The sequence below is a fragment of the Octopus bimaculoides genome, chromosome 14, assembly GCF_046866305.1.
Source record: "Octopus bimaculoides isolate indiv1 chromosome 14, ASM4686630v1, whole genome shotgun sequence".
Lineage (NCBI taxonomy): Eukaryota > Metazoa > Mollusca > Cephalopoda > Octopoda > Octopodidae > Octopus > Octopus bimaculoides.
Window position 1 is genome coordinate 20,315,822 of NC_142941.1, and position 27,307 is coordinate 20,343,128.

Genomic DNA, 27,307 nt, shown 5'->3' on the forward strand with positions numbered 1-27,307 from the left:
GATTAATTCAAAATAATGTGCATGAATAAGCATTACATCTGACAGAGTAATCTGAATACTAGAGGGTTAAATTTACAAAGGAAGAAAAGAAAAACAAGACTGACACAAACAAAATATGTGGTGAAATGTTTCAGGTTTAATTTAAAAAGAGATTGAAGTAACCATTTAAACATACAACAGTCAGGATGAGTTTGAAATGATGAATGCGTGCATTTGTTGTTTGGGAAAAAGTCTTGTATATTTGCAAATATAATGTAAACTATTCAATAAGCAAGTTTTCATAATAATGAATGTTAAAGCACAATGCTACAATTGCATAGCTTTATGCTGTTCTACACGCTTAGCACGCAGTCCATCGTTATAGCCTTCTCGATTGCGAGCAATCTCTATAGCAAGAAATTGAATCCTAGGCACTGAAAAGAAATGAAATAGACATTTTATCAATGAGAAAAAGTTGTTTGAAATAATTAAGGCAATAGTATCACTTGAGAACCTCAGAGCAAATAAAAACTCCTGAAAAAGTTACTGCACTAATGCTGGTAATGCCTCAGGAAAGGCATGAAGACATATACATCATGACAACAGTTCAAAAGAAACCAATGATTAACAACAAAGGGTGTTGCCATGAAGCATTCCTGCCAGAATTTCAAAGGAGCCAATGTTGGCACCAGGAAACAGTATCTCCACAGAGGCCTTTGTAGAGCACTTCAATAGCCAAGCCCATTTTACTGGAGGTTTTGTAAGCAAACAGGACATCCATCAGCTTACCTCTATGGATCAAGTTAAAAGCCTTTCAGAAATCTATGAATGTCAGTACTGCTGAAAGCTGTTTTGATTTGATACCTTTGATGAGAAGCTTTTGCGCTGGTATCTGTGCTGTCGTCATTCTACTTCCCTGAAATACATTTTGCTGTTCATGTAGAAGCAGCTCAATATGGGATTTATTCTATTCAGGAGTATTTAGTTGTAAACTTTTGCTGCCACTGCTGTCAATACGATGCCTCTGTAGTTTCCTCTAACTACCAAGTTAACTTTCTTTGGAAATGGTAAGAACAGTGTCTATGTTTTGATCAATACCTGGCTCTTGAATTAGCAGCTTGAAAATGCCATTGTATTAATGAAAATGTAACGGCAAATTGAATTGTTCTTCTCTAGTTATTACAAGTTGACTACTTGCATTGCAAGTTCTGGGTGATGCAAATGTCATTAGTGTAAACTGATACTCTGTCGGTTATAACAATGAGTGTTCCAGCTGATCAGATCACTGGAAAAGCCTACTCATGAAATTAATATGCAAGTGGTTGAGCACTCCACTGACATGTGTACCCTTAATGTAGTCCCCAGTGAGATTCGGTGTGACACAGAATATGACAAGGCTGGCTCTTTGAAATACAAATATTACTCATCTTTGCTAGGTGAGTGGATTGGACACAACGCATTGCCAGGAATCAAACTCATGAGCCAAATACCTTAACCAATAAGCCATGCATCTTCATCAGTGTGACATTTTGCAAAACACCATACCAATGATATGTACATGAATCTGAAGTTCTCAGTCGCTATCCTGCTCCTGTTGCTTCATTTTAACCACTTTTAGTTGATTATTAAATCTAGGATCTATATAAAATAACAAATAAAGATGATACAAAATAATCATATGAATCATATGCTGTAATGTTTGAAGATAATATGCTTAGGTAAGTTTTACATTTCTGCCATGTGCTTTTGTCTTGCATTATTTGCGAAATCCCATGTCCTCAGGTTAAGCTATTTCCAAATATTCTTTTATTTACCCTGAAAAAATGGAACCCTCCACCCCCAACTATTACTAACACACTACTTCATTCTACATGCAGCATTCATGTGCATTACATATCCATGTGATATTTTAATACAAGTTAAGGTATGTTTATACATGAACTTATTACACAAATTTTCTATGCATGCATGGTGTAGATGCTATCAAAAGTTAAGTACAAACCTGACTCTTGATTTCAGGGAGAATGAAGTTGTTTGTGATAACTAAACAGCAGTGAGATAATACAGCCAACAACAGATCTTTGCAATTACACCCTGATACCTAATTTCACCAAAACCTGAAGCTGGGTGAGTTTTCCAAAATATTACAACAGAGTCCTAAAAAACTTTCTTCAGTTAAACTTCTTAAACACTGACCATGAGATATCCATGAAAACTAAAATATTGCTGGACCTAGATAACAAGATTATTTGTACAAGAAAAATGACATGCAGTTATGAAATATCTTGTGATTGTATCCTTCTCTTCATAACTTCATCTCATTGGTTTACATATTTAGTTGCCAGAGGATTTTTTTATTCTGATCCGTCAAAAAACATTTTACATGTAACATAGTATAACTTTTGATGTGTGATTTTAGTATATAATTACTATTCTTTTTTCACACTACATGACTGATTACTAATTTGTTCTAAAGAAAAATTTGAAGGCTTCCAGTTACAGAATATTGAAAGCACCAAGAGAAAATGTTTAAATTTCAATGCAAATGACAGACATTAGCAAGTAATCCTGACGTCAGTAGTAGAGAAAAATGAAATCGTGAAACAAAAGAAAAAAAAAAAAAAGAATTTAAACACTGCCAGGCCCTAAATAAAACAGATATTCAACATTCTGCACAAAAGCTAGAGGTGAAACAGAAATATATGTTTAAAATATACCTTTCCCTGCAGCATTTTAGTGGCGGAAACACACAACCAGATTGCTGGTATGGGAAAGAAGCTTGTGAAAATTTCTCAAAAGAGAGTAAGCAGCATGACCCAGTTACTGTTTATAACACATGCCAGGCAAATTTATTTATAGATTTCTATACATTGCTTTTTGTGATGAGTTTCATGTGCAGTTAACATTTTGATTGCTATGAATTCAAACTGTCTGCAAGTGATAATCCAGAACCAAGCCAGAGATTGAAACTGGAACCTTTATTGTACAAACTAGGTTTCATGTTCTAATCATTGGCATACTGAACAATAGTTTTTAAGGTACTTTAGCATGCAGCTGCATATCTTTCAGGTACAGTAAGTTCATGCTGATAAAGGTTGATATATATATATATATATTTTTAAGAGGAGTTTCAGAAATATTATTTGTACAGTGTTTCCAACAATAACATAAGGTTAATTCTTCCAATATTTATAGGAAGAAAATATTTAATTAGGTTTACAAGTCTTTGTTGGTTATATGTATTAATATTTTATTTCACTATTCAATTGTTGTTTGCATTATACTAAAATGTTCCTATTGTATGAAAAAGACACTGCTACATTACATTTTCAAGTGAAGAAAATAATTTTTTACAGAAACTTAAACAACATTTACAACATACACTTTGCTAAAATTTTATTGAAATTTCGATAAAAGTGAAGCATTAAGAGGAGTTTATCTGCAAATGTCTTAAAATCTGCCTAAGTACAGAAGGTAAACAACCTATTTTGTAATTCAAGAGTACTGGGTTGCAAGGGGAAATAAATCAATGGAATTAAAGAGTTATGTAGCTTACTTCAACAAAGTAGATCAAAGTGAAATATTTTATTCAAAGATAACCACACTAAATAGAACACTAGAAATGCTATGATCTCATTCCTTAGATCAAGTAGTGCAAGATGTCATGCTGAAACTGTTTGCAATAGATTGAGACTAAAAAACAAAAAGTTAGTTTCATAGAAAGTTTACATCATAAACTTACCAATTGTTGTGTTGTTTGGGTTATAGTCATTGGAAGAATCTAAGCGAAGAAGTGTACCAAAATTATATTGTTCAACATCCATTTTGTATCCTTCACAAAATTCTCGCCATTTCTACAAAAGTTCATAATTTTGTTACAGCGACATAAGAAAAGCATTAAATCAAATGAAACTCTAATGGAATAAAAACAGATTTAAAAAGCAGTTTGAAAACAGCCTAAATATTAATACATTTTAATAGAATTCCTATCACAGGAGCAGCATTATATTTTAAGTTAATGCATCTTGTTTACCTTAAATGCCCACCTGGAAGTAAGTATTAATATTCACTTCACAGTTGAAATAGCCAGTATTAGGGAAAAGTTTTAATCTGATGCTACAATTGGTGTGCACATGGTTTTTGTGACTTTATCGTATTGTAGCATCAGAGTGTAGAAGTGTAAAAGTTACTAGAAGCAAAAATGATTTGGATCAAATGTGGCACTCTGTGACTCCTGAATAACATTGGTAAAAAGAATAGTTTTCAAAGTCAATAGTGAAGTAAGCAGTAAGGTTCTAACTGAACACTAAAGTAAGGTAGAGCTCCCTTCACTGAAAAGATCTTTGCAAAGTAGAGGCGTAATAGATAATATCCTAATAAAGGATGTTACTGGTATCTACTGCATGATGTGCAGAGGCAAATCTGGTAAATGTATTCATTATGAAACTGATTTACCTGGATATTATTACAAGGTTTGATGAGAAGTATGATAAAGAAACTGCAAAGCAACTAGATACTATAAACCATCTTAGTTTCTTATCTAAGCTGTCTTCAAAGTATTTTCTTCCCAGCCTTAACATACCCAGCATGATAGGTGAGATCATGGTCTCAAAACACTTCATTTCACATTGCTTTGCGATCACTTGAACACCTAATGCATGGTACACCTGTTCAGGCAATGTCAATTTGATGGAGAGAGTGAGCTAATGTGCAGGTCGCTTGGTAAAAGCTGAACACTCATATGTCACCTTTGACAGGAGAGTCTATCATATATAAGCACACATATATCTATCTATATATATATATATATATATATATATATATATATATCATCATCATTTAACATCTACCTAACCAGCACCCCAACAGACTACCCTGGTGAGGAGGGTTGCTAGAAACCCAGGAGGATTAAAAACCTGTTGAAAGGTTGGATGAACCTAGAGCAGGCTCAACGGCTATCTAGCAATAGCATTGGTACACAAAAATTCCAAGATGGTGTCCAGCATGCTAGAAGACTACTTGGAGTGAGGCACCCCTCAGCTTCTGTTGAAGCATGTCTGTAGGAGAAGGTCACTCTGATATAAAACCAGATATGCAGGGAATGGCATTGGACATTTTGGGGATCTTTGGTTTGTGCTAGAGATCATGGTGCTCCCATGACTCATTGGCACCAGACATCTTGCTCTAGCTTGTCTCTGGATAATGTCAATAGAGTGGAGAGGATCTATGAGCTGTTGTGCAAGCCTTATTGGATCTAAAACTCTGCACTGGCATTGCTCACCTCCACTGATATACTCTCTTTTTACTCTTTTACTCTTTTACTTGTTTCAGTCATTTGACTGTGGCCGTGCTGGAGCACCGCCTTTAATCGAGCAAATCGACCCCAGGACTTATTCTATGTAAGCCTAGTACTTATTCTATCAGTCTCTTTTGCCGAACCGCTAAGTTACGGGGACATAAACAAACCAGCATCGGTTGTCAAGCGATGTTGGGGGGACAAACACGGACACAAACACATACACACACACACACATATATATATATATATATATATATATATATATATATATATATATATATATATACATATATATATATATATATATATATATATATATATATATATATATATATACATATATACATGATAGGCTTCTTTAAGTTTCCGTCTTCCAAATCCACTCACAAGGCTTTGCTCGGCCTGAGGCTATAGTAGAAGACACTTGCCCAAGGTGCCACGCAGTGGGACTGAACCCAGAACTATGTGGTTCGTAAGCAAGCTACTTACCACGCAGCCGCTTTTTTTTTTTTTTAACTTATATTTAGTTTATTTTTATTTGGAAGTATTGTGGCAATGGGAAGGTAGTGAAGCATGCAGACCTGATGGGTTGGAAGCATGTAGTCAGTGACCTGCATGTAGGTGGCTCATGCTAGATATAAAGTCTCCTTGTCACCCAAGATAGCAATAGGGTTCAGTTGCTACATAGATGTCTGAGCAGCTCCATTTAGAGAGGGCACTGCTCACCTGGAAGTTGAGGAGGTTCTGGAAAAGGTGAACCAAAAATTGCTTGTCTTTCTATATCTGATCAGTTTAACACGACTGATGGATGTCCATCCTGCGCTCGAGAAACAAAGAGACTTATTTTTACAAAATCTGGATGGAATATGTACACTCTGTTGGATAACAAGAATGATTGTAGGCCTGAAAGACGCACTGCACTTGTTGCTTGAGAGCTGAACCGCTATAACATTGATATAACTGCATTTTCAGAGCCTCATATAGAAGGTGATGGTCAGCTTGAGGAAGTAGGAGGTGGATACACCTTTCCTGGAAGGGGAGGCTGAAGGAGGAATGCAGAGAGGCTGGTGTTGGCTTTGCAGTTCAATCTGCTATCCTTAAGAAGTTGGAGGAACTTCCTGTTCCTATAAATGAACGTCTAATAACTCTACAATTGCACCAGAAAGATGGGTGATTTGCGACTCTAATAAGTGCCTATGCACCCACTTTGACTAGTTGTGATGAAGATGAGTATCTCATAAATGATGTCCTATCTGAATCTCAGTGTGGCTCCTGATCTGGTAGAAGGACAATGGACATGATTTTCACAGTAAGACAGATGCAGAAGAAGTGCTATGAGCAGAATATGGAACTTTTCCAGGTATTCACAGATTTAACCAAGCCCTTTGATACTGCGAATAGGGCCTTGCTATGGAAAATACTTGGCAACCTTGGATGTCCAGATCACTTTGTGTTCATTATTAAATCATTTCATGATGGGACGGAGACTTGGGTCAATGTTGGTGGTGGCATAGCAGGATACATTCCTGTAGAGAATGGTGTCAAGCAGGATACATTCCTGTAGAGAATGGTGTCAAGCAGGGTGACATCCTTGCCCCAACTCTCTTTTCTTTGTACTTTGCTGCTGCTTTTACTCATGCTTTTACTAAGGTTAATTCTCTGGGAATATATGTCAGGTATTGATCTTCTGATCACCTCTTTAATATGCACTGATTTGCTGCCAATTCAAAAGCTTTGCATTCTCCTATTTGTGACCTCCTTTATGCAGATGACTGTGACTTAGTCACTCATACAGTGGATGACATGCAAATACTTGTGAATTGTACTTCTGCTTCTTGCAAGGCATTTGGACTCAGCATTAGCCTGGATAAGACTGTTGTAATGTTCCAGCCTGCACCAGGAAATCCATATGTGGAACTAGCTATCTTGGTTGAAGGAACAATACTGAAAGTGGTAGATAAGTTTGTCTACCTGGGCAGCACACTCAGCCGTTTTTGCTCCCCAGATAATGAAATATTTTTCAGGCTGCAGAGAGCAACTGATTCCTTCCAGTCTCTTCAGTCTCATGTCTGGTCCAGCATGGCATCACAAGGCAAACAAAAACTGCTGTGTATCATGCATGTGTAATGACATCGCTCCTTTACGCATGTGAGACATGGATCCTTTACAAACATCATGTAAGGGCCCTTGAACGCTTTCATCAGAGATGTCAGAGATACATTCTAAATGTTGGCAGGATCTTAAAAACTCCAGACACACAGGTCTTGAGGAAAGCTGATATTTTGAGTGCACAAGCACTGGTTACATTGGACTGGACATTTTAGTAGAATGGAGGATAGCAGGATCCCTAAACAGATGCTATATGGCGAACCTGCTAGTGGAAAGAGACCCCGACAGAAACCAAGGCTGTGATTTAAAGACTGTGTCAAGACCTCACTAAAGACCTGTGATATGCAGGAGACTGACTGTGAGAGCAATGCCAGTCATTGCCACAGATGGAGGAAGCAGGTTAAGGAGGGAGTTGACACCTTTGTGAGAGTACATATTCTGCACGAAGAATTTAAGCATGCTGCTTGAAAGCGCACTGCTAGTGTAGTGAATGGGGAAAGCTTGATTTGCAATGTTTGCAGTCGTGTATGCTTGTCAAGAGCAGGGTTCACTAGCCACCAATGGATCCGCAAATGCAAAATATAAGTTAGGATCTACTATAAACACAATATTTTACTATACCAACTGTCACTATTCACTAAATGATTTAAAAGAGGAAAATGCAACATACACAAGTGCTAATCAGTTATAGTTTGCCTGAAGCATTGCCTGATATATATAAACATTTTAATTTTATTTCATAAAGCCAAAACAATGCAAGAAATAAAACAAGTTGATGGTTTGTACTTTTATTTTGTATTTCAGTATTTCTCTGAAGATTTCCTGAAGAAGTAATCCTAATCTGGAAATATTGAAATACAAAGTTTATTTTTTATAACTTGCAATAATCAGTTACGCATGGCCCTTTGCTGAATTAAAACATTATAGTAAACCATAAGGTGCTTTAGCTATGAATACAACAGAGATGGAGTGTTAATACTAATCCTTTGGGCAGTACCATCAACTAAGCCAGCTGTGGTATTAAGTTCTGATAATTTTCCTGACCACCTCAATAGAATATAGAAGTAAAGACCTTGGTTGAACCGTTACATACTGAAGTAGAAATCAAAGCAACCAGTCCAGTACAAAGAAATTTAATAACATTCTAGGATATTGAACTAAAGTGCAGGCAAAGATAGTACAGAAACAGGCAAGATGCTTTTGCTATCACATGGTTCTGAGTTCAAATCCAGCTGAAACTAACTAGTTTTCATTTCATTGAGATTGCTAAAATAGATAAATAAATATCAGTAAAATACTAAAGCTGAATTAGTTACAGCTTTTTCCTCGATAAAAAAAATTCTATACTAAGAGAAATAAGACAAAAATTTAAACATGAAAAAACAAAAAGGGCTGTTGTAAAACCACACCAAAGAAACAAACTCACTTTTTTGCTACTTTCTGACTTAAGCTCATCTTCATTTAAGACATCAATGATTAAATCTGGAAATGAACTTTTAAAATGTTTGTATATTTCTTCATCAAGAGCTGAGAGATGGAGGTAAGCAGGTTCTAAAGAAGAAATAAGCTGTAAAAACAAAGAAAGAAATTAAAATAGAACAGTGATAATACATAGTTTTTTTTTAATCAACATTTTTTGTAGTTGATGGGAAGCATGGTCAAATGAAGCTGACAATATTTTCACCTGCAGTTTTGTGATGAACTAAGTAACTGTCTTTCACATTAGTTCCCATCAACTGAAATGCTCCTTATGTAACAAAAATAGAAGAGATAATCCAAAATTCAGTAGCTCCAACATTTCAGCTTATTGGAAATGGAGAAGCATCTAAAAAAGGTTTCTTCAGAGGAGCAAAGACAGCATTCATGCTTCTTAGAGAAAAACAGGAAGTTATCCAAAATCAGAGATCTCATCTGAATGCTTGCAGCAGAGTGGACTTTGCTATAGAAACCCAAATGCAGAAACCCACATCTACAACAACACTAGTTGTTACACTTCTTAAGGATGAGTAAGCTTAATCTTGTGCATCTGTTATTTTGTTTTTTCAATATCAATTAGTCAGATGAGTATGATAGTCTCTGCAGGTTCCCCTAGGTAGGTGAGATTGATGCATTTGATGTTCCACTAAGATTTCTGTAGGGAAACATGAATAGAGAGAAAATGTCAGACAGTTACAGTGATGAGGAGGAATTATTGGGAAAAAGAGTTAGTGGCAGAATTTTATGGATGAGCGATAGTTTGGAGGAGACATAGGCATTTAGTTGGGTTTGGGTGGAAGCAGCAGCATACATCTTACTAAATCAGATGAGCCAAGGTTGTTGCAGTAGTGTTAGAAGAAACATAAATCATTTGTGTTTGTGAATCCTTGCTTATATTTAATATATATTATTTTTTATTTAAATGACCTTCATTTCAATATGGTCAAAAAGGTTTGTATGTGTAATACCTTATAATGCAGATCATAGACGGGTTTTGTAAAGAGTCATCGACTGAGCAGAGCTGATGTATTTTCTGATTCAAGGTGAAGAACCTGATACACACACACACACACGCGTGCGTGTGCGTGTGTGTGTGTGTGTGTGTGTGTGTGTGTGTGTGACATTAAAATCATCATCATTTTATGTCCATTCTGCAAACTGACATCGTTTGGATAGGGTCATGATGGTCTGAATCAGTTCTTGTTTGCAATTACATGGGTTAGAGGATCATATCTCACCAGCAGGTTTCATTTGTGACTTAGCTTCTATGGCTGGATGCCCTTAATATCACTGTACTCTTTACAGAGTACAATGAGTGTATTTTATTGTGACACACACACACACACACACACACACACACACACACACACATATATACATATATATATATATATATATACACACACACACATACATACATACATATCATCATCATCATCATCGTTGTTTAATGTCTGCTTTCCATGCTAGCATGGGTTGGATGGTTTGACCAAAGATTAGTGAGCCAGAAGCTGCACTGGGATCAATCTGATCTGGCAAAGTTTCTATAGCTGGATGCCCTTCCTAATGCCAACCACTCTGAGAGTGTAGTGGGTTCTTTTATGTGCCACCAGCATGAGGGCCAGTCAGGCGGTTCTGGCAATGACCACGCTCAAAAGTGCCTTTTTATGTGTATTTTATTGTGACACCAGCACTAATGAAGTTACTTTGTAAGTTTAGAGAATTCCTACCACTCAATGGTGAGTTTGTTTGCTCAAAGTAACACAACGGAGAAAATGAACAGAAGAGAGAAAGATGGCAAACACCTGATGAATGGGTGAAGGGAGCTTGAGTATGATGGTAAAAACAAAAATGATTGGGGTGAAAGGGTGGCAAAGGAGAAGAGAGGGGTGATGGATAGAAATAAATAGGTGTGGACAATGGTAAGAAAGGGGTAGAGGTCAATAACAAGTGGTGCAAGGAGAGGAGTGATAACTGACAGAACAGAAAAGCAGATGGCAGAATGGATGAGGTACAAAGAGATCCTATGTGTGTTGTGTAAGTGTGTGTGTGAGAGCCAGAGATCAGAGATAGTGAGACCTAAAATTTGAAGACACTTCAATTGTATGTTATTTATGTATATGGAGCATGCAGTGCAAAACTGATTTTTGATATGCAGTGTATCTTCGTGACATTGGAGGAAAAACAGTTGTCATGTTGTCAAAGAATCTGTACATAAAAGATGGGTATGAAGACAATGCCTGATTGTGATTTCAAGCCTAAACTGCAACTTCATACCAAGCAGTAGGAGATAAAAGACTTGCACTGGTGATAACACTGTGTAACAAGATATCCATTCTTGAGTAGCAACTGTTACTTCCAATTCGCTTGAAAAATGGCTATTATTTCCTTCAAACTTTGCTTTTGTTACATATATTCAAACCCCAAAGAATCCCTCTCAACACATAGCTATGATGCTCTCCCAATACTCCTGCTCATGATCAGAGATGCACATATTGTCAGCCACTAAGGGACATGCTCAAGTGGTTATGGTCAAGCAGCTGACAAGTAAATCTGTGGTATTGAGCAGAATATTTGTTAAAACAATATTTCTGATTCAGCAACTCAATACTGAATCTGTCTGAAATGTAATGGAAAATAGGTCAGTTTCAAAACATTCATGTCCAGGTCATAAAAACAAAGTTTGAAGGGAATAGTAGTCATTTCTTTTGATTTCTAGATAGAAGCAAATAAGAAATGACACAGACTAAAGACAAAAAAAATGAAAATTAAATTTTGCTGCAAATAGTAAACAGGAACAAAGGCAGTGTCCCAGCATGGCTACAGTCTAATGACAGAAACAAGTAGACGATAAAAGATAAAAAGTGAAATTTATAATATTTTGTTAACGTCAAATTAATTAAATATTACTTACACTGTAGTGGACATCTGCATTATCATGACATTTCATGGCCCATTGGTATTCTATATCTTTCTGGAAATAAATAAATTTTGTTGTATCAATATTATGTTTTACTTTCTTTTCCAATTATAAAAAAAAAATTATGTCCACGTTCCCTCTCCATCCAACTGATGATTCAAAAGTATTACATATTTAGGAAAGTGGTTATACACCATTAGGTGTACACCTGCTTTCCTATATTAAACTCGGAATAACAACGAAACGCAGAACTCTGAACCTATCAACACAACAATATTTATTTATGGATGAAATAGGCAGCCTTAAACTGGTTGCTGAGACGCCGGAATGTTGTTGTGAGCTGTCCCCAGAGTTGGATTGTTGGAGAGACAGCTTGGTACGACCACGCTCAATGAGAGAGCTCTGTAGGACCTGTGTTGCCTCTTCGCAGGCTGGCAAGAAAAGAGAATGAAAAAAGCGGGAACGCTTAGATGTTGAACTCCACGCATGCGTGGATAAAAACGCAGCAATGGCGACCGTACCTTGGCGCCAAATGACGTCACTACACATATTTACATTCATTGATGGAGCAGATATTTTACAAATAGAATATCCTCTGGCAAATTTAGAACAATATCTATTTTCTATTTGATAGGGTGAAGCAAAAAGAGTAACGTGTTTTTGACCAAGACCAAAATAATGTCAGGAACTTCCAAACTGGACTTAAGTTAGGTATAGAGACCTTATTTTAAACATGCTTGTTTGAAGATAAAAATCCAAGAAAATTAGTTACAATTCAAAACATCAAGTCATACAAGTATTGCTTTGTATCCTTAATGAAAATAATTATCTACCCCAATATAATTAACTGAAAATGAATTCCATTTTACTGTATTTCATTGACAATGATACTTTTTGGTAAAAAAAAATCCAATCCAAAATTTCCAAAACAACTCTACTTACAACATTAATATGGAAAATCAACACATCTTTAATCTCTTGCTGCTTTAGTGATTAACATACACAGATTCCAAACCAACTTAGTTTTCATCATCTAAATATTCTCCATATCACTAAATATCAGACTGGAATTAAGCTTGTTCTTCAAGAACAATAGACTTATGACAATCATATAAAGTAAGTTTTCATTTTATAATAACACTGGGTTCTGTAATTTGATGTGACATGCTTGAAAACTTGGTCTGAAAATGATGGCAAAATTAAATAATATAATGGGGAAGAGTATGTGAAAGGTCCAGTTACATGTCACTATTTACTACTACTACTACCACCACTACTACTACTACTACTACTACTACTACTACTACTACTACTACTGCTACTACTACTACTACTACTACTACTACTACTACTACTACTACTACTACTAAGGCAGCAAGCTTTCATCCTTTTGATGTAATGGTTGATGTATTTGACTATACTCCCACCCAAAAAATTTCAGGTCATCATTTAACGTCCATTGTCCATACTGGCATGGGTTCGACATGCAAATACCAACCAAAAGTCCATAAAGTACATTTGTATATGTAAACAAGGGTTTGGACTTCAATAGGAATACTGCCAGGATGAGGTGATGCACTATCAGGTGGGATGGTACATAAGTAGCAACGGGGCTTTCTGGCACATCTTTGGCTTTTCACTTCACCAACAACACCCAACCATTCAGCTTGCAGTGCACCTGGAAAATGGTCAAAGGGTATACTTCACTAATGCTAATGCTTCTCTGTTGGCAGAGGAACCAAGGGATAGCACGCTCACTGCATTCTTCAAACTTTGTCAAGTTGATCCATTCGCTCAAACTTTGCTGTATCCACAGATTCCATCATACTACACTTGGAATAGATAAAAATGGGCCCAAAAGAAAGCAGGTCAAAATGTTCATGGATACCCTGGCATTAAGTTTGACACTTGCCTTGGGCTAGTATACAGTGCATCCCAAGTGCACTCAGCAAGAGTGCTTCTACCTCCATCTACTACTGCATAAGGTCAGAGGGCCAACGTGTTTCCAGGCCCTAAAAACCGTTCATGGACATGTTTGCACAACATACAGAGAAGCCTGCTATCGACAAGGTCTGTTACAAGATGGTGCACAATGGGATGCAACCTTGGGAGAGGCTGCTTTATCAGAATCATCTAAAAGTTTCAGGGCACCATTTGCAGTATTACTACATACATGTGAGCCGTGTGATCCTGCCACTCTATGGCTCAAATACAGAGACAACCTGGCTGAAGACTTTAAGTGGCAAGCTCAACTGCTCTATCTTGCCATGGAGGGTATCAGTAATGAAGTCTATAACAAAACTCTCATTGACATTGAAGATAGAATTGCTACACTGGGTGGAAATGAATTGTCCACATATGGCCTGCTACAAACATTCAGGTCAGGGTCAAATAGCCTTCCCACTGATGTCATTCATGAAACATCCTATGACACTCAAGCGCTTCCAAAGTACATTGTTGAAAACGAGCCTAAATTACTTCCGGACCAGCTGCAGGCCTACAGATCTATTCTTAACAGTGTACGCCAATGCAAGGGACGAATCTTCTTCCTGGATGCACCTGGAGGGACAGGAAAAACATTTATTACGAAGCTTCTCTTTGCAGAAGTTAGGCAGTACCAGGACATTGCAGTAGCTGTGGCTTCCTCTGGGATTGCAGCTACTTTGTTACCCAGTAGTAGGACAGCGCACTTGACTTTTAAGCTCCCTTTCAATTTAGCAGCATCAGAGATGTCTTCATGCAACATCAGCAAAAGCTCGGATCAGAGGCAGGTACTTAAAAGGTGTCATCTAATTATCTGGGATGAGTGCACCATGGCTCACAAGGGAACTTTGGAAGCATTAGATAGAGTCCTAAAAGACATCTGAAACTGTCAGGCTCCAATGGGAGGTGTAACGCTTCTGTTGTCAGATGATTTCAGGCAAACTCTTCCTGTCATTCCGAAAGGCACTACAGCAGATGAAGCCCAAGCATGCCTAAAGCCCTCTACCCTGTGGCATCATCTTACAATCGGTTGGGTAGTTCTCGAGTTTAAAGGATTCACACAGACAGACACACACACACAGATGTATGTGTATATATATATATATATATATATATATATATATATATATATATATATATATATATATATATATATATATATATATGCATGTGTGTGTGTATATATGCATGTGTATATACATGTATGTATATATATTGTATATCTATATATATATGTGTGTGTATGTGTGTGTGTGTGTATATATATATATATGGATGTATGTATATATATGTATGTATATACATTATATATGTATATATATGTATGTGTGTATATATATATATGTATGTATATATATTTATGTATATACATGTATATATATATATGTATGTATGTATTATATATGTATGTATATATATGTATATATGTATGTATATACATGTATATGTATGTATATATATGTTATGTATGTATATGTATATATGTATGTATATATGTATATGTATATATATATATAGGTATCTATATGCATATATATATATATATATATATATATATATATATATATATATATATATATATATATAGATAAAGCAATTAAGAGTATGAAGACCGGGAAAGCCCCCGGCCCATCAGGAATCACTGCAGAGATGCTCAAAATATCTGGCAGTGTTGGCTATAGCCTAGTCACCCGTATTACGAACCAGGTGATACACGAAGGAGTCATACCCAATGACTGGTGTAGCAGCATCATAGTCAACTGCTACAAAGGTAAAGGTGACGCTTTAGATACAAATAATTACAGAGGCATCAAGCTGTTAGATCAGGTTATGAAAGTTACAGAGAGGGTCATAGCCCAACTAATTAGGGAGCGAATCAATTTAGATGAGATGCAGTTTGGGTTCGTGCCAGGTAAAAGCACTACTGATGCCTTATTTCTAGTGAGACAGTTGCAGGAGAAATATCTAGCTAAGGATAAACCTCTGTACCTGGCTTTCGTTGACATGGAGAAAGCCTTTGACAGGGTCCCCCGATCCCTTATATGGTGGTCAATGAGGAAACTTGGGATAGAAGAATGGTTAGTGAGAGCTGTGCGAGCCATGTACAGAGATGCTGCCAGTAAGGTGAGGGTTGGAAATGAGTACAGCAATGAATTCCGGGTAGAGGTAGGGGTCCACCAAGGTTCCGTCCTCAGCCCCCTCTTATTTATCATAGTCCTCCAGGCAATCACAGAGGAGTTCAAGACAGGTTGCCCCTGGGAGCTCCTCTATGCTGATGACCTTGCCCTAATTGCGGAGTCACTATCAGAACTAGAGGAGAAGTTTCAGGTGTGGAAGCAAGGTCTAGAATTGAAGGGCCTTAGAGTCAACCTAGCTAAAACCAAAATCCTAATAAGTAGGAAGGTAGATAAAACACAAACCCCTTCAGGTAGATGGCCCTGCTCAGTATGTAGAAAAGGAGTAGGTAGTAACTCTATAAGATGTACCCGGTGCAAGCTATGGACACATAAGAGGTGCAGCAACATCAAAGGCAGGTTAACTAGGAAGTTAGTTTTTGTTTGTGGCAGATGTTCAGGTGCAATAAAGACTGTAAACAAACAGGAAACAACTTCTATCTCATTCCCGGGTGAAAAACTAGAGGTAGTCGATAGCTTCCACTATCTGGGCGACCAAGTTAGTAGTGGAGGTGGGTGCGCTGAAAGTGTAGCTGCTAGAATAAGAATAGCCTGGGCAAAGTTTAGAGAGCTCTTACCCCTGCTGGCGACAAAGGGACTCTCACTCAGAGTAAAAGGCAGACTGTATGACGCATGCGTACGAACAGCCATGCTACATGGCAGTGAAACATGGGCTGTAACTGCTGAGGACATACGTAAGCTCGCAAGGAATGAAGCCAGTATGCTCCGTTGGATGTGTAATGTCAATGTGAATACCCGTCAGAGTGTAAGTATCTTGAGAGAAAAGCTGAACATTAGAAGCATCAGTTGTGGTGTGCAAGAGAGACGATTGCGCTGGTATGGACATGTGGTGAGAATGGATGAGGATAGCTGCATGAAAAAGTGCCACACCCTAACAGTTGAGGGAACCCGTGGAAGAGGTAGGCCCAGGAAAACCTGGGCTGAGGTGGTGAGGCAAGACCTTCGTACATTGGGCCTCACCGAGGCGATGACTACTGACCGAGACCTTTGGAAATGTGCTGTGCGTGAGAAGACCCAGCAAGCCAAGTAAGATCGTTGCCAGTGCCCCTGGACTGGTTCTTGTGCGGGTGGCACATGAGATGCACCATTTTGAGCGTGGCCGTTGCCAGTACCGCCTGACTGGCTCCCGTAGGATTTTCGAGCGAGATCGTTGCCAGTGCCCCTGGACTGGCTTGTGCGGGTGGCACATAAAAAACACCATTTCGAGCGTGGCCGTTTTCGTGCGGGTGACACGTAAAAGCACCCACTACACTCTCTGAGTGGTTGGCGTTAGGAAGGGCATCCAGCTGTAGAAACTCTGCCAAATTCGACTGGAGCCTGGTGTTGCCATCCGGTTTCACCAGTCCTCAGTCAAATCGTCCAACCCATGCTAGCATGGAAAGCGGACGTTAAACGATGATGATGATGATGATGATGATGATATATATATATATATACTTTATTTAAAAGCAGCAGAAATATAACAAAAAAACCGTTACTCTGAGTTTCACGTTCCCGTTATATTTCTGCTGCTTTTAAATAAAGCATATTACTCTACCTCTGGTATTTGAGTACTCTTTTTTTCACCTTGTTGCACATTTCATGTGCTTACTCCGGTATATATATATATATATATATATATATATATATATATATATATATACATATATATATGTATTTATATATATGTATATGCATATATGTATATATATGTATATATTATATATGTATATGTATATATATGTATGTATATATGTATATTTTTTTTTATTTATGAGTTTCAGCCAAGTGGCTGTGGTCATGCTGGAGCACCACCGTGATTTTCTGTCTTTATGCTTTGCTCGCTTCATGTTCCTTGCATGTATAAATGTATATATATGTGCATATATATATATATATATATATATACACACACACACATCACCATTCGAGCGTGATCGTTGCCAGCATCGCCTGACTGGCCCTCATGCCGGTGGCATGTAAAAGAACCCACTACACTCTCGGAATGGTTGGCAACCCAACACTCAGACAAATACAGGAGTACGTCCTCATAAATGAAACATCCCCAGTACTAAATCAGAAATACACATAGAAGGTAGTCATACTCCAATATCTACAGTTTATATATACACAGGTAGAACTGTTAGTAGGCTATTATGTAGATGTGTATATATATGTGTGTGTGTATGTGTGTAGGTAAATGGATATGTAAGTAAATAGACAGGTAAATAGATATATAGGTAGGTACATAGGTAATACAAATGGACAAGCACACACATACACAAAGACTGAAACACACGACCACATACACACACGCACACAAAAGGACACAGGGAGACACACATCCATACATAACAGATGCACGTACACAGTCACATGAACCCATACACATAGACACACTCAAACATGCACACAGGAGACAGAGGTACACACACACACACACATGAACACACCAATACCTGAATATGCAGAATAAATACATACAAACGTACACAGATGCATACATATATATATGCACACATACATATGTGTATACATATGCATACATACATATTGTGTATACACATGCATACTGATGCACACATATGCACACAAACAAACAAACAAGAAAAACGCAGCTCTGATTACGGACAGAGTCAATGACTATTGAAAAGGTTGCAAGATGCAACAAAAATTTTATAAAAAATAAATAACTAAATATCATAATATACATATATATATATATATATATATATATATATATATATATATATATCATCATCATCATCATCATCGTTTAACGTCCGCTTTCCATGCTAGCATGGGTTGGACGATTTGACTGAGGACTGGTGAAACCGGATGGCAACACCAGGCTCCAATCTAATTTGGCAGAGTTTCTACAGCTGGATGCCCTTCCTAACGCCAACCACTCAGAGAGTGTAGTGGGTGCTTTTACGTGTCACCCGCACGAAAATGGCCATGCTCGAAATGGTGTCTTTTATGTGCCACCCGCACAAGAGCCAGTCCAGGGGCACTGGCAACGATCTTACTTGGCTTGCCGGGTCTTCTCACGCACAGCACATTTCCAAAGGTCTCGGTCAGTAGTCATCGCCTCGGTGAGGCCCAATACATATATATATATATATATATATATATATATATATATATATATATATATATATTATGATATACATATATTACTAATGAACCGAAAGAATACATTATTTACATTATTTACATTAGACGGATATTTGTCCTCATCTTGTTTGTTGTTAACACGTTTCGGATGATATACCTTTCAGCCTTCATCAGATGTCTTGGGGTAATTTCGAATCTGGGTTCCCATTCCTAAGGTATTTTTCAATGTTATTATTATTCAGATCACTGCCTGGAATCGAACTCGGGATCTTGGGGTTAGTAGCCCATGCTCTTAACCACTATGCCATATGCCCGTAGGCATAGTGGTTAAGAGCGCGGGCTACTAACCCCAAGATTCCAGGCAGTGACCTGAATAATAATAATAATAATGATAATAATAATAATGATGATAATAATAATAATAATAATAATAATAATAATAATAATAATGATAATGATAATAACAACGATAATAATAATAATAATGATAATTATTATTATTATTATTATTATTATTATTATTATTATTATTATAACATCGAAAAATACCTTAGGAATGAGAACCCAGGTTCGAAATTTTCCCAAGACACCTGATGAATGCTGGAGGGTATATCAGCTGAAACATTGTGTTAACAACAAACAAGATGAAGACAAATATCCGTCTAATGTAAATAATGTACATAATTCCTCATCTCTAACAGAAAGAATGCCCAGTATCGGACAAGTGAATAATATAATACTTTTAAATAGAGTTCTTATTTTTATAGTACCATAGGTTTTCTGCAGGAACAGTCACTATTCATTTGATGATGTTGAGTGTGTGTGTGTGTGTGTGTGTGTGTGCACGCACATACAACATTGAATTGGTTCTGAATAAAGAAGACTATTTATATAGCATATATAAAGGGAATTAATCATCCACAGTTTGCCCAGCATTGGTTGTTTCCTTTATAATGCACCTCAGCTGAAACAGTTTAGTCTAATTTAAATGTAAAGATCTTGAGATGTTCCTATTCATAGTACCTGATTATTTTAACCAAAATGTTACAGTATTTCAGTAAAGAATATAATGTATTCACTATATATAATGTATTATATACAATGTATAAAATGTTGAAGCTGGGATATGTTTCTCCCTGTTTATATATGTGCAGATGAGTGCTTATATGATGTACATGAGTATGTGTAAATAAGCATATGTGCATTATTATGCATGATGATCATCATCGTTGTCGTCATCTAACATTCATTTTCCATGCTGGCATGGTTGGAGGTTTGACAGGAGCTAGCAAGCCTGAGGACTGCACCGAGTTCCACTGTCTCTTTTACAGCTGGATGCCCTTCTTAACACCAACCACTTTACAGAGTGGACTGAGTTTTTAACATGGCACCAGCACTGGTAAGGTCTGTTGGCATAGTTATATAAGTATATAAATGCATACATTTGCATATATACCCTCTCATAGTACAGCATCCACAACCTCTTTCAGTCTGTCTAGAACCACTTTGTTAAAACATAACCAGGCACTGACAGCAGTGCAATGCTCCATCAGTTATTGCAGTTGGATAGGTCTTCCTTTTTGTGGCAGTTTCACAATGATTCCTTCTTGCCAATTCTGTGGCACTCTCTGCTCATGCCAGCAGTAATTTATCAGACTTATCAGCTCAGATAGTACAGTGTTCCCACCATGTTTGAGCATTTCTGCATTTTGTTGCCCCTACAGTTCTTACTTGCAATAGACTTTATCCTAAAGAACACAGCATATCTGATGGGGAATATCACTAAAACATATCATCTCAGAGAATGCTATTGCAAACTTAGACAAGGGAATGTGTGAAAAACAAAATACGAATTCTGAAAGAAGTATCTATAAAACTACTTATTAAATATCAGATGGCTCTGGGGGTCAACCAAAATAAAACAGTAATGAATGGGGTGCATAAGTAAAAAATAGTTGAGAACCACTGGTCTAGACTGAAAGACCTGAATTTTGCTGAGGATGGCTGTACAGGCCCTATACAGAGATGCCGTCAGTAGGGTTAGGATTGGAAATGAGTATAGCGAAGAATTCTGGGTAGAAGTAGAGGTCCACCAAGAATCAGCCCTCAGCCCCTCTTATTCATCATAGTCTTCCAGGCAATAACAGAGGAATTCAAGACAGGTTGCCCCTGGGAGCTCCTCTATGCTGATGATCTGACCCTCATAGCACAGTCACTACCAGAACTAGAGAAGAAATTTCAGGTTTGGAATCAAGGTTTAGAATTGAAGGGCCTTAGAGTCAATGTCGCAAAGACCAAAGTTCTAGTAAGTAGGAAGGTGAACACATCACACACCCCTTCAGGTAGGTGGCCCTGATCGATCTGTAGAAAAGGTGTATGTAGAAACTCCATAAGATGTACCCAGTAAAAGTTATGGACACATAAGAGGTGCAGCAACATCAAAGGAAGATTAACCGGGAAGATAGCTTTCATGTGCAGCAGATGCACAGGGGCAATAAACACCACAGATGCTCAGAAAACAGACTCCATCACATGCCAGGGGGAGAAACTAGAAGTAGTTGATAACTGTAGTGGGGGTGGATGCTCAGAGAGTGTTACCACTAGAATAAGAATAGCCTGGGCAAAGTTCAGAAAGCTTCTACCCCTACTGATGACAAAGGGCCTCTTGCTCAGAGTGAAAGGTAGATTGTATGATGCAAGTGTGTGAACTGCCATGCTTCACAGCAGTGAAACATGGGCCATGACTGCTGAAGACATGCATAGACTCTAAAGAAATGAAGCTAGCATGATCTGCTGGATGTGTAATGTCAGTATGCACACACGACAGAGTGTAAGCGCCCTGAGAGAAATGTTGGACATAAGAAGTATTGGATGTGGCATGCAAGAGAGACGTTTGCATTGGTATGGTCATGTACTGTGGATGGACGAGGAGAGCTGTGTGAAGAAGTGCCACTCCCAAACAGTGGAAGGAATCCAGGGTAGAGGGAGACTGAAGACATGGGATGAGGTGGTGAAGCATGACCTTCAGACATTGGGCTTCATGGAGGCAATGACAAAAGACTGAGACCTCTGGAGGTATGCTGTGACTGCGAAGACCCATCAAATAAAGTGAGTTCACAGCTGTAACCTACACCAGTGTCGCATAAGCAGCCCACTCAAAAGTACCTTGGATCGTAAGGCGACATGCCATGATTGAGGAGACCTATTGAGTCAAGTACATTAATATCAGTAATATCAAAATCAAATTAAATGGAAATTGTAGTTGTGAGCCCTGTGCCAGTAGCACGTGAAAAGCACCATCTGAACATGGCCAATGCCAGTGCCACCTTGACTGGCTTCCGTGCTGGTGACATGTAAAAAGCACCCACTACACTCTCAGAGTGGTTACCGTTAGGAAAGGCATCCAGCTGTAGAAACACTGCCAGATCAGATTGGGGCCTGGTGCAGCCTCCTGGCTTCCCAGACACCAGTCGAACCGTCCATCCCATGCCAGCATGAAAATTGGACGTTAAACGATGATGATGATGAGTGGCTCACACCAAATCTAGAACAAAATGCTGGAAAGATAGGTCTGTGAATCAGTGAGAAAACCAAAATAAACATTACATACAATGACTGTTGAATAACAATGATCATAAAGATCAATCAGTAACATATTGAGACAGTTGACAAATTTACTTATCTGGGTAATCTCATCAGTAACAACCGCAATATTCAGACTAACATGGAATTGGCAAAGCCATGGCTAAATTCCCGAGAAAGTGTACAATCCAGTCCTCCAACACCATCAGCTTAAATACAAAAATCCAGCTCTATAATAGCATAGTTCAACTAATCGTTCTCTATACTAGTGAGACATGGAAGAGCACTGTGAAAATCAGCAGAAAACTAAATGTGTTCCACCAAAGATGATCAAAAAGGATTTTGAGAGTATACTGGCAATACCATGTAACCAATGAAGACATTCTAAAGAGAGCCAAAACAAGGCTACTTAGCGAAATTGTCATGGAACAAAGATTAAAACTGGTAAATCATATACTCTGGTAACCAGAATAATGCCATTCTAAAACAACTTTGAAGTGGACTCTGCCAGAGGGAGAAAGAGAGGTAGACTGAAAACTACATGGTGCAGAACATTCATATTCAACATGAGACAAGTCAATATTGCATGGACACATGTAGCACTTGATACTCACTATGTTCAAGAACTGATACTGATGCATCATCATCATCATCATCATCATCATCATCATCATCATTTAACGTCCGCTTTCCATGCTAGCATGGGTTGGACGATTTGACTGAGGACTGGCAAGCCAGAAGGCTGCACCAGGCTCCAATCTGATCTGGCAGAGTTTCTACAGCTGGATGTCCTTCCTAACGCCAACCACTCCGAGAGTGTAGTGGGTGCTTTTACGTGCCACCTGCACGGGAGCCAGTCCAGTGGCACTGACAACGACCTCGCTCGAATGATTTTCTAACGTGCCACCAGCAAAAGTGCTAGAAGGTAACGCTGGTAACGAATACGCTCAAATGGTGCCATTTACGGCCCACTAGCCCGGAAGCCAGACAGCCGCTCTGGCAATGAACACGCTCAGACAGCACCGTCAGTGCTCCACTGGCGCAGGTGCCAGCCATCGAATATGGTTCAATTTCGATTTCACTTGCCCCAACAGTCTTCGCAAGCAGAGTTTAGTGTCCAATGAAGGGGAGGTTGGCATGGGTGCCAGTCGTCTGATTCGGTTCGATTTTGAATGCGTTATTATTATTTGCAATGCTCAACCAGGATTGTTAACTTGAGTCATTTGTCTAACCCATCATCATCACCATCAACATTTAAAATTTGTTTTCCATACTAGCAAGGGCTGGATGGATTGACAGGCACTAGCAAAGTGAGGGACCCACATCAAGTTCCATAGTCTGTTTTGGTTTGGTTTCTATGGCTGGATGCCCTTCCTAATACCAATCCCTTTACAGAGTATACTGGGTACATTTTACATGGCACAGTGGGTGGGTCTTCTGAAGTACAGCAATGCACCACATAACTCAGTTCTCTGTCATCTCTTTCATAAGGTTTAGCATTTTAAGATTGGCTTTCAATACTTCATCCCATGTCTTCCTGAGTCTCCTTCTTCCACAACTTACCTACACTTTAAGTGATCAGTACTTTTTTTATACAACAAACCTCATCCATCTGATATTAAAATATAGTAAAACTATGTGTGGAGACGTGTGTTTGGGAAATGGGAGGGGGGTGACAATCATGTTGATATGTACATAAAAAAGTAAGCATTTTCATATATTTGTACAAATATTGTCACTTGGAGTATGTACTTGCAGTGAACTTTCATCCTAGCCAGGTACTACCATTTTGCTCCTTACTGTATGTTGTCTCCATAGTGCAACTACTTGATGGTCACAATGTGGTTACAATTTTATGGAAGGGCAATAGAAAATAGAGAATGTAATGTATTATACTGCATGGAGGATATATATGCAACATATGGAGGTGGAGGAAAAGATGTTCAAATATTGACCATGTATGATCCTTAAACCACACATGGTCATTATTAGTCTATGTAAATGTGGTGAGCTGGCAGAATTGTTTTTATGTTCTGGGTTCAAATTCTACTGAGGTCAACTTTGCCTTTCTTCCTTTCAGGGTGGATAAAATAAGTACCAGTTGAGTACTAGGGTTAAAGTAACCATCCCCTGGAATTGCTGGCATGTGCCAAAATTTGAAACCATTATTAGTATATATTCTTGAATCACACATGACAAATATTAGTTTGTATTCAATAGGTGTTGAACAAGCAACACAAAAGTGTCTTTGTTCCCTCTTGAAAAGGCGTAAATTTTGAACATTTGGTATGAATACAAATACAAATTTGGATGGTAACAGCTAGGTATGTGTAACGATTTCATAGTATAGTCCATATTGGCATATAAATGGAAGTCTATGTTCTGCCACAGTAAACTTTTGTAGAGGATATCAGGTTTACTTATTGGAGACAAGATATTGAAGTCCTTGTTGCAACATTATTGCAGTCTTGTTTATAATTCTCCCATTCCTTGTAGTCGTTAGGGTGAGAAATCATATATTGCAGATGTAAGGGGGGGGGGATATGGTGGGTTTGGTGCTTATATTATTTTCAATAATGAGTTTAATCATATGTATGCGTCATTGTGGCATACCAGCAAATGGTTCTTATGCTATTTGTATATAGTCATAAACTGGCAATTCAATTTGCCCCTGTTTCAGTTCAGATATGTGATGTTGATAAGCCACAAACTTGGTCAAATATCAGTATCCATCACTCCTGAATGCGATCAGAAATGAGTTGTCTTGCATGTGTATGACTTTCAGGTGTTTTAGCACCCAGCATTATGAGGGAGTTATCTCCAAAGCGCTATTACTGCAATGTGCGGTCAATTACATTGTCATGTTGTTGTGCATTAATGTTAAATGATGGGTTGATGTACAAAGTTTAGGGGTTGTGGAATTGCAGAAGTTTTGAGTGCTTATAAAAAGGCTAAACATTGTAAATAATAATGTACATACATACATACATATATATATATATATATATATATATATATATATATATATATATATATCCATATGCATGCATATACACATATATAAATGTATCCAAGCTTCAACATTTTATACATTGTACATGATACATTATACATAATATACCCATTATATTACTGTCATATCTAAGGTAACATATACTGGGTATCATGCTCATAATCATCATCATTTAATGTTCATTTTCCTTGCTGGCATGGGTCAAATGGTTAGACAATAGTTGGCAAGCCAGAGATTTGCACCAGGCTCCAAATGTCTGTTTTGGTATGGTTTCTATGGTTGGGTGCCCTTAATAATGCCAACCACTTTGCTGAGTGTACTGGGTGTTTTTTTATGTGGTACCGTCATCGGAGTTTTTATATGGCATTGCATAGGTATTTTTTACATGGTGCTAGCACAGATGCTTTTCATGTGATGTCAGCATGGGTGTCTTTTACATGGCGCCAGCATGGGTGTTTTATACGTGGCACTAGCACAGGTACTTTTTCACACATTGCACTAGCACCCACAGGGTCACCATGTAGCTTGCAAGATAAGGGCTTCTTAACTGAGAGAGGGAGTGGAACTGAGACCAATCGCCATGCGATAGGTTCAGGTATGATAGGGGGACAGGAATAGCTGGCTCACTACAGAGAAGATATTTGGCTTGTTCAGTAGGACAAGAAAGGAGGTGGGAGGGAGTTAGAGAGAAAAGTAGAGATAGTCAGAGTGAGAGAGAGAGGGTCTACCCACAGGGAGCAGTGGGAGAGGGAGAGTATAAGGGGATGTTCCATAAGAGTGTGAGGAAAGATATTCAGAGATAGCAAGTAATGACAAGAAGAATTGGAGTGACTGGGAGGGAAGTATGGTAGATATATAAAAGCATGGAGAGTGGAAGGGCGTGCAGTGGGTCGTGGGGGTTTTGGGAAAATGGGCTGAAGTGGAGTTTTGCCTGAGGACATGCCTCTTAAAATCTATTTACGGTCGAAGTCAATCAATCTCAGTCTACAAATAGAGGGGGTTTCTAACACACTAAATTTACAACAAGGGAAACAATCGATACTACAATCCATTGCAGATTATATCCCTTTACATACTAGTGGATTTGGTTGACGGAAACTGAAAGACGTCCGTCGTATACGTGATAGCATCAAAAAGTTCCAGGACTAGTTGTGTTTGATAAAAAAATATAACTTATCTACCTAAGTTTTAATGTCATCTCCTTCGAAGTAGTCACATTGTACAGCAATACACCGGTCCCAATGTTCCTGCCACTTTTGAACATTTCTTGGTAAGACCACATCTCTAATAAGAGGTTTTGCAGCAAACAAATATGCCTTGTGTTGAGTCTATATTGCTGGAATCCATGATTGACACCAATGAGTTGAAAAGTGGAAGCTGTCAAAGAGGAGGCTTGAAGCTCTGTTACAAGGAGGTCAATAAATCTTAGCCCAATGAAGCGGCTAACGTGATTGCAAATGCATAGAAGACAGAGACTGATTGCAAAGAGTGGCAGAGGGATTTAAGAGCAAATGTAGCAGAGTAGAAGTGGGTGAAGCAGCAAGAAAGAAAGAGAAAAGAAAAAAAGCTAGATGCAAGATCCACTATATAACATCTACTAAAAGTATTCTGCAATAGCTGCAGTCAGAAATGTATCGGCACCTTTGCTATACATA

The 27,307-nt window shown here is 38.1% G+C and overlaps 1 protein-coding gene across 1 annotated transcript in view; it reads right to left on the bottom strand.

The window, feature by feature from the left end:
* Nucleotides 1-116: 116 nt before the first annotated feature.
* LOC106869025 (protein PBDC1) overlaps nt 117-27,307 on the bottom strand; it is a 39,981-nt gene continuing 12,790 nt past the window's right edge. The window contains exons 3-6 of the mRNA XM_089362485.1: nt 11,778-11,837; nt 8,814-8,954; nt 3,722-3,833; nt 117-413 (exon numbers count right to left, since the gene is read on the bottom strand). Coding sequence (XP_089218611.1) covers nt 307-413; nt 3,722-3,833; nt 8,814-8,954; nt 11,778-11,837 — 420 coding nt within the window. The 3' untranslated portion in view covers nt 117-306. The remainder of the gene's footprint in view (nt 414-3,721; nt 3,834-8,813; nt 8,955-11,777; nt 11,838-27,307) is intronic.